At 40.8% G+C, this 13,341-nt stretch overlaps 1 protein-coding gene across 1 annotated transcript in view; it reads right to left on the bottom strand.

Moving 5' to 3' along the window:
* Positions 1 to 13,341, bottom strand: part of LOC117459923 (adhesion G protein-coupled receptor A3) — a 412,304-nt gene that overhangs the window by 248,548 nt on the left and 150,415 nt on the right. The window contains 1 exon segment of the mRNA XM_034101091.1: positions 2,901 to 3,065. Within this exon segment, the coding sequence (XP_033956982.1) occupies positions 2,901 to 3,065 (165 nt within the window).

Genomic DNA, 13,341 nt, shown 5'->3' with positions numbered 1-13,341 from the left:
GCCAGGTAAGGTCTGAAGAAAGACAACATTGAGAGTATTGAATCTTTGGAATTGTTGTATTCAGTTGTTGTGGCTTGACACAAACTACTGGTCCGAAAAGTCAGGAGAGCTCAGCCTCTGCAGCTCAGTGTTGATCATCTCTCCTTTAACATGTCTCTCACAAGTCCTACACCTATATTAAAGTGAAATACTAAACTACCACAGAGACAGACATATATATTTAGAGGAAACCTATTCTTTCCTAAAGGGGAGATTCAGCCTAAAATAATAATTGCAAGTGTTGTTCCTAAGGGCCATGCAAAGTTCAACAAAGTCTCCTCTGAAGCAGGAAATGAGACTTTGTCAATAATGTCAAGAACCAAGTACCTGAGCTGCTCCACTGACCGCCTGCGATACGAGCCAGGGTGATTTTCCGGGGAAATGGACATTTTCATTTCCCTGGTAATGCCTGTTAGTGTTGCAATGAAATAAAGCTCATTTGAGTGTAAAAGGTCAGCCAAACATTCACAGTCCACTACATTAGCTTCTATTTTCCAGATAATAAAATAACTCCAGGTTTGGTTTCTTGGCGCTCTTGTAGATTAAAAGGTCTTATTTTATCTAGTTGCTGCTGAGAGCACTCAGTTGGTTGTTCCTCGAGTCTCTAAAAGTACAATGGGAGCCAGAGCCTTTTCTTATCAAGCTCCACATTTGTGGAATCAGCTTCCAGTTTGTGTTCGGGCGGCAGACACCCTATCCGTTTTTAAGAGTGCGCTTAAGACCTTCCTTTTTGATAAAGCTTATAGTTAGGGCTGATTAGATTCAGCCCCTAGTTTTTCTGATATAGGCTTAGTTTGTCGGGGGACATCTTACTTCTTCCTTCTCTCTGTCTATACCTGTGTACTACTCTCATGTTCCGATTAACCCAGCTTCCCCAAATGTCTTTCTTTTTGGTGTCTCTATACGCTGGGATCCGGAGTCATGGATGATCCTGCGGTCCTGTGTCCTGAATCGCGAGCCCTGGATCGCGAGTCGTGGCTGTGGTCCTGGATCATCGGTCCTGATGGATATCCTCGTGGATTCATCTTCCTATTATACACACATGCATTTCCAAACATTTGGACTACCTATGTTGCAAATGTATTATCTTTTCAATTTACACACGGCATCTATTGCACGTCTGTCTGTCCTGGGAGAGGGATCCCTCCTCTGTTGCTCTCCCTGAGGTTTCTCCCATTTTCCCTTTAAACTGGGTTTTCTTCGGAAGTTTTTCCTTGTACGATGTGAGGGTCTAAGGACAAAGGGTCTAAGGACAGAGGGTCTAAGGACAGAGGGTGTCGTATTGTCATACTGATATTCTGTACACACTGTGAAGTCCACTGAGACAAATGTAACATTTGTGATATTGGGCTATATAAATAAACATTGATTGATTGATTGACGAGACGCCAACAGGGTTGAAAAGGTGGAGTATGTGAGAGTGTGTGAACAAGGTTTCAAGGTTTGCGAGAAGTGGAAGATGTGTGTTTTTAGTTCATCTTTGAGCCATAACGTTTGTGGGAGTTTTCACATCACATATCCAATTATTAAAATACATGAACTGTTCAGAATCTACTCTTCGTACAAAATACTGCTCTCTGTCGGGTAATGAGCCGCATCTGGCACAGCAAACCAGGTGTGGCAGGTTTTTGTCAGGTTGAACAAAAAGCAGCAAGAAGCAGACTAAAGTAGCTCAGCTGCACCGTACATGTAGACATAATTGCAGAGAGAATGAGAGACTGATTGCAGTATTAACTTTATACCGTAGTCTGTCATTTGGACTCAAATGACCGTGAGGTTAAACTATTGCCTTCGCTGATAACACCTTTGTTAGTGATAACTGTCCATTCATACTAATTACACTAGTTGGTATATGAAAATGATTCTTAAGATTAAAGCATATGGTTTATTTACAACATAAACAAAATGTTGTTTCAATGTTTCAAGAATACATTTATTTCATTTTTAACTGAAAACAGAGAGCCTTGTTTTGTCCATGGTCGTGCATCGCTTTAAATGAAGCAACACTTCCTACATTTAGTTTTGTGTAAGAGAGAAAGAGCAGGTGTCAAATCTACAATCAGAGAAAGACAGAGCTTCCTTCTTGCAATGTTATCAAAGGATTTTTGTGACATTTAGACAAAGCTAGGCTAGCTTTTTCCAGCTGAGCTGCTGGCAGGTTTATAAAGTATTTGACATGAAGGCAATGTCACTCTTCTGATCTACGTCCTGGAGAGTGGAAAAGTGTTTGACCGAAAATGGTGGAATGTCAATTCCTTTCGTTCAAAACAATTACAAACAAACTGAGTTTGGTTATATTGTGAAGTAGAGTATGATAACCGGATTATTTGTCTTCACTATTATTGCAGAAATTGCATTTAGTAAAACAAGTTAATCACATGTAGAAATGTGTGTTTGTCCAACACATGTAAGGAAACACAGTATCGAGGGTCTATAATAAACTGCCAGCGTTTATTTCTCCGATAATGTACGTTCCTCAGAAGATCTTTCTGAATAATTGTTACCAGAGTTCTCCTTCTCTCCGAAACAAGTCAAACCAGTGAAAACACAAAAATAAAGCACTTTCACGTTAGAAAAGTGTTATTTTCTTAAGCAATGTGGCGCAGATGGACTGGTTATGAGCTAACCGCTAACTTTTGCTCATTTTCTTTTTCTAATAACTTTGATGATTTCAATCCATCATTGGTTTAAGGAGGCCTCTACAAAGGTAATACCTTGATTAACATTATGGCTTTGCCTTGATTTGATAATAGCTGGAGTAATTTAGGATAATGCAAGCTCACAACTCAACAACATATCAGGCATCGTTTTAGTGCAGGGATGATGGGGTACAGAGTTAAATCCACTGAGGGGAGACTCACCTGAAATCCCCCTTGTTGTTGGTGACTCTGTCTGTGGGGCAGTACGGTGCTGACGTCTCCAGAACCACTATCTCCATTTGCTGAGACGTGTTGCCACGGGAACTGGTGACCAGGCACTCCCAGGTGCCACCGATGCCCAGCTCAATGTTGGAGAGGATGACCTCACTGGAAGAAAAGAACAGAGGCGTCACACTGAGGGTGTGGATTAGTGTCAGTGTGGTGTGTGCACTGTGACTTTCATTACATGTATTATGTAAACACATTTAAAGGGGACCTTTCATGCAAAGTGCACTTTTTGATGTATTTTATACATAAAGATGTGTCCCCGGTGTGCCAGGGAACTCACAAAGTGTCAGAAAACAAAACCCTCTCTCTTTTCCTCCGTACCCAAATCTCTAAAAACGAGGCTCCAACGGAGCTGATCCAGATTTGCGTCTGATATGACGTAATATCTGAAATGTGGACCCACGGCACTATCAGAAAGTTGCTATCAGAAACAATGCCCGACTATTTTGGATGTAATATGGTCTTTGTTTACATTAGCAAGCATGCTAACACTCAGAGCTAACCTGTACTGGAGAGAGCATGTGTAAAAAAGCAGGAAATCTAAAAAGGAACTCACCTTGTGGTAAACCCGCAAGAAAATAAGCATTTGAGCTCCAGACTGTTTCAGAAATAATCCTTGATGTGGTGTGGAACATGATATGGTGTTTAATCACGGCAGCATTTAGCTGTATCTCGTATAATTCCGAGGAGGCATTAGCTCCCCCTCCTTTTTTTTTTTTCAAGCTAAGGACCCAAAATCAGCGTTTCTCTAACAGGGCTGAAATAGATGGATATGAGGGATGTCTAAAACGCATGATCTGTTTGGTGTTTTGAGCAAAACACATTATAGATTTTTTTTTAAAAATATATTTATATCTGAGTCCCATAATATATGCCTATAAATAGCATAATAGGAGACCTTTAACATACCTGTAGTAGGTTAGTTGAAAGCAATAATATTACGTTGGAATACAAACATTTGCTTCAACTAACCGAAAGGTTCGGAAAAGGTGCTGGGTCAGGATTTGTGTTCAGGGTTGAAGATATATTGAGGACTGTCTTTGGGTTAGAACCTGAATAAAGAATGGTATGGATTATTTTTGGATAAGGACTAAAGTTAGGTGTGTACATTGGGGTTAGTTATGTCAGCGGTAGCTCCTCATCAGGATGGGACCACAGACATGTGTGTTCTTCAAATGAATCAAATGTATTCAGAGAGCCTTGTGGATGTACGAGTATGCAGTGGCTTAACATGTTGGCCGTGACTCAAGATGACCATTACCCATGCTTATCTTTCCTACTTTGTCACAGCGATGCCTGTCTCAATGGAAAATGCCTGATTAAACAAAGGATGGTGAAACAGTGACACAGAGCCAATGCAGGCCATTTGCCAAGGCGACTAATCTTGAGGATTTTACTCCTTATGAAAGAAAAAGGATAAAAGCCGCAGAGATTTCTAAGCAACGGGCATTATCACCATGGTAATACGGCCTTGAGAAGTGCCAACTGTTTAATTTCCAAATACGATCCAGTTGTAGTCAAATATACACATTTCCTTGTGTGCACTTAACAAGCTAATATGAGTCACAGTCTAGCCACATAATACGGTATGAAGTTTTATAATAGGACTTAGGGAACAATGCCCCACAAACGGAAAGTATGACAGAGTTGACATAACACATTCCAAGTGACAGGCTGAACAGGAAGCTGTAATCGTTCAGAGGAAAGATGATTAGTGGCTGAGCGACTCTGATGTGGAGACGCTCTAATCCCAGAGAACGGTTCTGAGGATGTGAGAGACAAATAATTCCGAAACATTAAATGTCTTTATTTTGTTTCTGCTCTCTCTCGTAGCATTGAGACAAAAAGACAGTATTTCCAACTTGAGGCCTTTTTATTAGGGCTGATTGTATTAGAATAGCATAACATGCTGTGGATCCATCTTTCAAAGGGAATGCAACCAAGGAGAGTCTTGAATCTTAATTCCGTCCCCTGCTGAGAACCAGTTTCTAAGACCCGTTGGAATTATATTGCTCTGTGACTTTGAAATTCTCTTAATGATGCTTTCCAACATTTACACATGCGCAAAGATGTAAGGCCAAATACAAATGCTGTATGGTGTTTCAGTTGTTCTGGGATCAGGCACTGGCGACAAAAACATACTCAAAAGCTTGGTTGGATAACAGATATGTATCTGTATCAAAGATAAGATTACATTCCTATCACTACCACAACAAAAAGGTGGTCAGAAAAGGACCAGTGACGTGGCTGTAGAGATTGGAAGAGAAGCTTGTTTTTGACCATGTCTTACAAACAGAAACTTTAATAACAAAGACCAAAAAATACATTTGTCTGAACAGTTCAGGTGGATCATGGATGTTGAGTTAGTGCTGGACTTTTATTTCCATGTGTGGATCGTCCTCTGCGCTTTACGGCTGTCTGACTGAAGGGTGAAGCTAATTCATTCATAAGTGTTAAAGCAAGCATCTTCCGGTGAGTTGTCATGGTGAATAAACAATGTAAACCAATCTATAGTGGCTCAAAAAACGATGATTTCAACATGTCGTCATAGAAACAATAAAAAACAATATTTGAGTGAAGATCCATTGTCAACTGTAGGCACAGACCTTATTTCGGGTATTTGACCAAAAACATGTGAACAAAAAGTAAAGACGAGGGAACTGTACGCAGTAAAATGAAACTATATTCCATATTTTAGGACTCATGACTGCACCAATGGCTGTCTACCAATTAGAGGATCAGTGGTTTGATCCAGACCCTGGTGCGTTAATATATCCTTGGTCATGATAATTAACCCCACATTGGAAGTTTATGCAAGTAGTTTGAATAAAAGTGTCAGCTAAATGACATGTAATGTAATGTAACGTATCAACTGTAAAAAAGAGTCCTTGCTTCCACTATCATTGATTGTTCTCTTTAGGGCATTTAACCATCAGTCCTAAATAGTGCATTTACACCGAGCCTTTGCTCTTCTTCTGCCAGAGCCATGACCTGACCTTTGCTGTCCATGTTGTAGAAGATTGACAAAACTCCACTGTAGGGTCTCCTTGATCTACGTTTAGTGCATTTGGCAATCTACCTATGACAAGAAAACTGAGGGGCCAATTCACAAAAGATTTGCATAGCTTTTGTGACGTCTAAACCTGCACATATCACAACAAATATGTTTTTAGGGTTTTTAGTCTCAAACCTAAAGGCGAATTGCATCCATTACTGCCAAACATAAGTCACTGAGTGGTCATGTTTTATTTGCACCTATACAATAGGTGACATGCATACAGAAACTTTGGTCTTTATGTATTATTGGATGTGTTACTCTTTGGATTATGGTAATACGTAATGTGTTTTAAAGGTAGGGTAGGTCATTTTGGAGAAACCGGCTCGAGATCGCTAGAATTTGAAAATACACAGCCGAAAAAAATCTGCCACTTCCTTACAGAGCCCCTCCTCCAACACACACGAACGCGCACATGACCAATGAGGGCACGAGATAAGTTTGTGCACAGATGGAAGGCTGACAGGCAGGTAGGCCATCCAGTTACTTTAGCCGGGCCGGCTCAGATGATTGGTCGTGCTTTTTACAGCGCCACGGCTTCCACAGATCACATTTTTTATGGATTTTTTGTCAAAGCACTTCAGATATTCATTGCTATCGGATGCATTCCAAGGAATATAACAAAAAGTGTTTCTGAACTACCAAGTGTTGAATACTTGACACTAATGCCATCACGTGAAAGAAAGCCGTCGTGAACTCTGCCAGTCAAGTCAAGTTGAATCTAATAGAGAGCTAACCTGTGAGTATAAAGACAATAAATGGGAATGAAATCCCCGTGTGTTTAGGTGAGAGCGTGTCTCCACTGCTGTTTACTTTGTAAGAGAAGACAAACGGAAATCCGACAACGCTGTTGACATTCCCCGTTCCAGAGCGGACCCGTGACTTTGCTCCAAGGACTTCCAGTGGGCGAGTTATGAAAATGAATAAAATAAATCCTGATTTCATCTTCTGTGTTCCACTAAAGCTCTCTTTTCTGATTGCTTTTCAAAAAGGCCCTAAATCAGATGTGAACGCTTGACTGAAATGCTGACTGTGTGTGTGTATGTGTGTGTGTGTGTCTGTGTGAATACATTTGAGGCCTTCGGCATGTGTGCAAGTATGTTTTCAGTTGTCAAAAATGTCTAATTAGTTTGGAAGGACTTTTGCACCAATCATGTAAAAGCTTGGAGCTTTCTGAAGTATTGACGGTTTCATCAAACTTTTGACACACGATGAAGGTCTTACCGTAGGAATGAATTAATCTCCAACTGTGATGATTTCCCTAAGTCTTACTTCTCTTTCATTATTCTAACTTTCAAACACTTTCTCTTTCTTCGGTCTTTCTACAACTCTCTGCTTGAAACTGTATGCCACAGTATGCCAGTTGAGTTTAAAGTGTGAATGGACTCTAAAATGAACCCTCTTGGCTCAGTCCAGCAATGTGCCTGTATGTGCAGAACAACAAGTATATATCAAACCACATTAGGACATGCGCTGTCTGAAAACCTATTGCAAACAGCTACTGCAGATTACACACTGGTTTTACAAAGAGATGTCGAGCCCAATAAAGTAGAAATGTTCAGTGCTGCTTGGTGAATGTTCTTATAGTTTGCTGGGTCCACAAGGCTCCACACATGTTGTGAGTGTTGCGGAGACTTAAGCTGGACATGATTGTAGAGGTTAATAACCTCCATCTCCACAGGATTGACACTGAACAGGTCAGCCATCTTCTCTGAAATCTCTGTTGGTTTTGTTTCCCCTGCTTAACTTTAATAATTATGAATAACACCTTTGGCTCGTAATTTCATTTCCCCATTGTAGCCACAAGAGAGAGGTGAGGGAAATATATCCAGTCTAAGACGTGAGGCGAGGACTCGAGGAGGTGCAAGCTGAGGAATGAGAAAGATTTAATTGAAGTGGGAAAAGGTGCATTTATTGTCGTTAGATTCTTTGAACATAGTCTGTGAACTGTACTGAAAAGCTGCCCTATGTTATATTAAGGAATTACGTGTACTACTGACGATTTCATTTAGTCCTCAAACAATCATAAAAGTACTATTGTGCTTGCCCCAGATCTTATTTTCTACAATATTCCACTATATCCCATTGCTTTTTGTGGAGGCAGCCCTTGTGATGCTAACTTCTGGGTTCATCACACCCCACCGCCCACCTCGGGCACTCCCGCCTCCCAGTCTCCCAGCACCTGCCTACAACAAGGAAAACTTCACTGCTGACGGCAAATTCAGCTGCATCCGGATCCCAACCATCCCCTTGTGAAATGCTGCACCCAAACACAACAGGCAAGAGGAAACCATGAAATCCAGTCCAGAAAAAAACCACCATCCTCACGTAACCATCACAATTAAAAATGTCTCTGGAATGTGGAAATCAGTAGGGCAGGGGAACGCGCCATGCAACAAAGCACTGACCTACATCCACAGTAACACTGCACCATTGTGGAGCGGATCCCCGAGGGCTCGTTAGGACCATGTACGCTCACACGGTGATACTTAAAAATGTGTTTACATAATGTTGCTTACAAGACTGTGAACTTTCAATCCGTCAATTTGACTTAACAAACGTTCCAAACGCAGGGACTTTTTTAATGCAAGCTCGCCGATCCCAGTTGGTGGATTTCAGTTTTATCAGAATAAGAATTCAATTATTTGTCCCGCAACGTGGAAATGTACAATATTCCTACTGCATGTTAGGGAAGAGAGTAAACTTACATAATTAAGAAGTAAAAAATACCTACAAAATGCATACGTTATAATAATAAAAAACACATAACGTGAATTGATGGTGTATTTTGCGGCTTTTGTGCATTACAAATTAGACATGTTAACACTAATGGGAGTACTACATGTGCATGCCAACATTCATACAGGTGCATGTTCAAAATGCATTAAGATACATAGAGGGGTGTACTATAATTAACTCAGATACTTTTCCCATCGGAGCAGCATCCATATCAAATGAGCTCCTTGTGCTTCCCCTCTCTGTGACTCAACACGAACATTATGTAGAGTGTTTAGATTTTACATTTCCTGTTAAACTTAATCTCATGTACCTAAGAGCTCTTAATGTTCTTCATTCACTGTAACTGGCAAGCAGTTAAGTGATGAACCCACAGGTAGAATTATAAATATGTTGACATAATTTAATTACGTCTCCGTAGCAACACGCTTGTCAACTCATTTCAAATGCCTTCCTACCTGCCGCGGCACATTTGACTCAATATACTGCTGCTGCTGAGCAATTAACACGGCTCTGTTTTCATGTGAACGGTGCTTTAAAGTATCCCACTCAATTCTCTCATATCTTATACATTTCTCTCATAACATTTCTCAAAGATCGTTGGACATCCAATTTTGAGCTTTTATTTATTCTTTCACTTGTAAACTTGATAATTTATCTTACTGTTGTCGTATTCTTTAAATGTTATTTCATTTTTATTATTTTCATTTTAATATTTGTATTACTCTTACATGCTAACCCTTTGGGAGAAGTACTCAGATCGTGTACTTGACTAAAAGTAGAAGTACCAGAGAGTAGGAATACTCTGTTACAAGTAAAAGTCCTGCATTCAAAACGTTACTCAAGTACAAGTACAAAAGTATTATCATCAAAATATAGTGAAGTAGCGACAGTAAAAGTAGTCGTTGTGCAGATTGGTCCATGTCAGAATAATATATATGATATGTTTTATAATGATTGATCATGAAAGTGTGCTCAAAGCTGGTAAAGGTGCAGCTAGTCTGAAGTACTTTGTAGACTGCAGGGCAGCTTGTGGATTTACTCCAGGTGGAACTAAAGTCTGATTTAACACTTGGTTATATTTCACATCATTCATCCACATCTGTAGAGTAACTAAAGGTATTAAATACATGTAGTGGAGTAAAAGTACATATTTAACCTCTGAATTGTAGTGGAGTAGAAGTGCAAAGTAGCAAAACACAAGTACAGTACTTGAGTAAATATACTTAGTTACTTTATCCTGTTCTCTGTATCCCGAGAGCCCCCAGTACAGGGGGCTGCGGGGTGTTTTTTCACGAAACTGTGTCTCAGGGCATCTTAATATTTAAAAACCTATTAATGTGTCATACTCACTTAACGGTAAGAAAACTCAGCTAACTGAAGATACAAACCATTTTTACCGAAACAAAGCACACGTCTTACAAGAAGTGTCTAAATGAGCCCTGAGCGAAAAAAATGCTAGCGCACTTTGCACAGAACTCACGGTAAAAAGACCCTTATTACTGATCGTATATACAGCTGAGATTCCACAGGTGAGGTATTAGAATCATCTCTGAGCAAACAGACATCACAACACGTAGCATTACGGAGCAAACACGAGAGACCGTCTCACCTTAGCTGTTATTCTGATCAAAAGTCGTGTTCAATGGCATTAAAACGATAGAAACGCTGCTGAAGGCGAATCCAATGCGTCTGTGTCCCTTTGAAATGATTACTGATAATCCATCATTCCATTTTTATGTAAAAATCGGATATTTCATATTAGCTGCTAATGGTAGCCACCAGAGTGTATCGCAGCTTCCGGAGCATTCTGGCTGCGCATCACTCATTCACTAATGGGTAATGTTTAGATGGATTTTAGGAACTTCCCCCCGATGCTGTAGTTTAGTAGATATCTACAAATGAAGAGTCAATATTTTTTCTAAGACCATTTAGTGCTTTGTTTGTAGATATCTACTAAACTACAGCATACACATACAGAGAGTAATGTAGGCCTGTTATACTGAGTGATATATATTATACACACTGCTCTGCTTTCTTCACGGACCTCACTACTGTTCTCACTGTAAACATTGCGTTGCGATGAAAGCAGTTACTAAAATAATATCCAGGGGATGCATGCAGAGCTGTCATTGGCTGAGATAAATCCGGCCGTGCGTCACGCCTCCACCGTTCCCGGAAATGCATCCGTGAAGGAACCGTCAGTGTCTCCTCGGTTAGAGCTCCTCCAGAGAGCCTCCTCGATGCTCGATGCTCGATGTGCATTTAGAGAAATGAGATGTCCTTCAACATGGCGCGCTGAAATCCATTTCCGGGTCACTACCGGAGGACCGAGGAGTCGAGGAGGGGAAATTAGAGTATTGAGAAACCTCTAACGAGACAATCAGACACTGGAGGGCAAACACAGGAAGGAAGAACAGACACGGGGAGAACAGAATTTCAAAATAAAACTGGAAACTAAACACACAAAACTAAAATCGTCGCAACGTCGATGCATAACTCAGCGTGGTCCAATCAATACAGGGTTGGAGAAACAAGAGACACAACCCGACAGCAGACCTAACTCCGTGGACACAAGGTCAAAGTAATAGTTGGTGCAGCAGACACATCAGTTTATTGAGCATGCTGATTGATTCTAAGCATGTCTTCTTATCTATATGTACATATATGAGTCTGGAATTTCACTGATCTGAAAACAACATAGTTGCAGACCTATATTTGCATTTAATATATTTAGCATCCCAGCAGGGCTGCACACTAAGAAATGAAAGCATTATGTTCTGGTGCATTCCCAATATGTTGACCGTGTTTAAGCCCAGCAGAGTTGTATAGTAGAAACAACATAAACATTGGAGCTCCACAGACCTCTCGGGTCCGGGGGGATTCACACCCGGGCATTTTGATAAATAAACTATTCTGTTGTTTCATTTACATGTGTCAATCATCAAATCATGTTATTGTGTAACATTACCTCAAAACACGTATGTTTATGTTGAAGATGAAATATGAATTGTGATGCTAAATATTCATACTCTGTCTTTTCTATTCTTCTGTCTCGGACACTCAGGGCTGACCACCAAACCCCAACACAGTGACGTGCGCTTATTCTGAGAGGGTTACCGTTGAATAGGACACATTCTGCCCGTCTTCCGGTTCATCTCAGTATGTAGTGTCTCTACTGGGACATGTCTCTACTTCATGTCTCCATGCTTTAGTGTTCAAAAAGCTCTTTATTGTTCTCATACTGCCTGTGCTGCAGCACCTCTTTTCACCCTCTGTCTGAAACCAGAGCCCAGTCTGCTCTGATTGGTTATCAGGCCGGCTCTGTTTTGATTGGTCAACCGCTTTGAAATGTTCTGCCTCTTAGCCCATCACGTATAATGTGATGGAGTGCTAGACCCTGGGTCTGTTGCTGATTCAAAACATGTAGCTGTTTAACCTGCGCTAACTCACATATTACAAATACAACTGAAACTAATTGAACAGATCTTAATTCAAAGGGAAATGAGGAAAAACACAAAATGCAACAGAGAAATGAATTGTAAGACAAGACAGTATACTGCCTAAAGAGATGTTCTGAACGGGATCGCCTTAAGAAATGATGTTTGCAGTCGGTAGCGGAGTTCTTGATTGTAGAGACATGTGAAAGAGAGCAATCGAGGAATAACAAGCAAAGACACGGAGGAAGAGGCAGAGATAGACGTTTTCCTTTGCCTTCAGTAATATATCCAAAACCTGCTTCTTCATTTTGTGCAAGATTAGCCTGATTAAAAATGGAGAGGATTAAGCAGGATACATCCAGAGTGGTCTGCTTTAGTAGCTATAGGGCTGTAAAATGTTTGACTAATGAAACATGAATCACAGGCTTGTCCCGCTGCTGCCGCTGGTGTAGCTAATACTAGTTTGGCTTGACACCATTACTCAGCAGGAGTGTGGCCTACATCGCCGGCGCGTCAGGCCTCATGGGGCACTGTGAGCTATGCAAACAGATCAGCTTATCGGCCCACCTGTGCCAGCAAAAGAAAATTGCTATAATGAGACGGCACAGTGTGAGACACAAGACACAAAGAGACAGTTTGTCATCACGTTCGCCTCGAGCAGAATGAGCAGAATTCTCCTTCACAGAGGTCACGTAGCTGGCATCTCCGCTCGCATTGCTGCAGCACAGTGCGACACATCCAGACTAAATCATGTGTATTCAGTCTCTCCTCTCTGATGGGGCATGCAGAGCGAGGCTGGCTGACTCAGAGGACGCCTGTCCACGGTGAGAGTCATCAAAACGGGCCGTAACAGGTCACACATCTCCCGCCTTTTTATTATTATTTTCTTATTAATGTATTAATTGACTTTCAGCATTATCCTGCACAATAGTCAATAACTCACGTTAGCGTTTACTTCCTGTCTGTCTTCTTCTGGTGATTTATCTGACGTACAACGCTCTTTCTTTCTCTCCTTTGATCCTCCTTAGCAATGGTCATTATTTTGTGTTATCCAGTATTAACAGCCTCTGAGGTTTGATTTGACCAACCTCACGACGTGAGTCCTAATATTAACTGAAAATGATTGTATTGACTTAAAAATGCT

The sequence above is a fragment of the Pseudochaenichthys georgianus genome, chromosome 15 (genome assembly GCF_902827115.2).
Source record: "Pseudochaenichthys georgianus chromosome 15, fPseGeo1.2, whole genome shotgun sequence".
Taxonomy (NCBI): domain Eukaryota; kingdom Metazoa; phylum Chordata; class Actinopteri; order Perciformes; family Channichthyidae; genus Pseudochaenichthys; species Pseudochaenichthys georgianus.
Note: the sequence above shows the minus strand (reverse complement) of the source record. Positions and strands in the feature narration are given on the sequence as shown.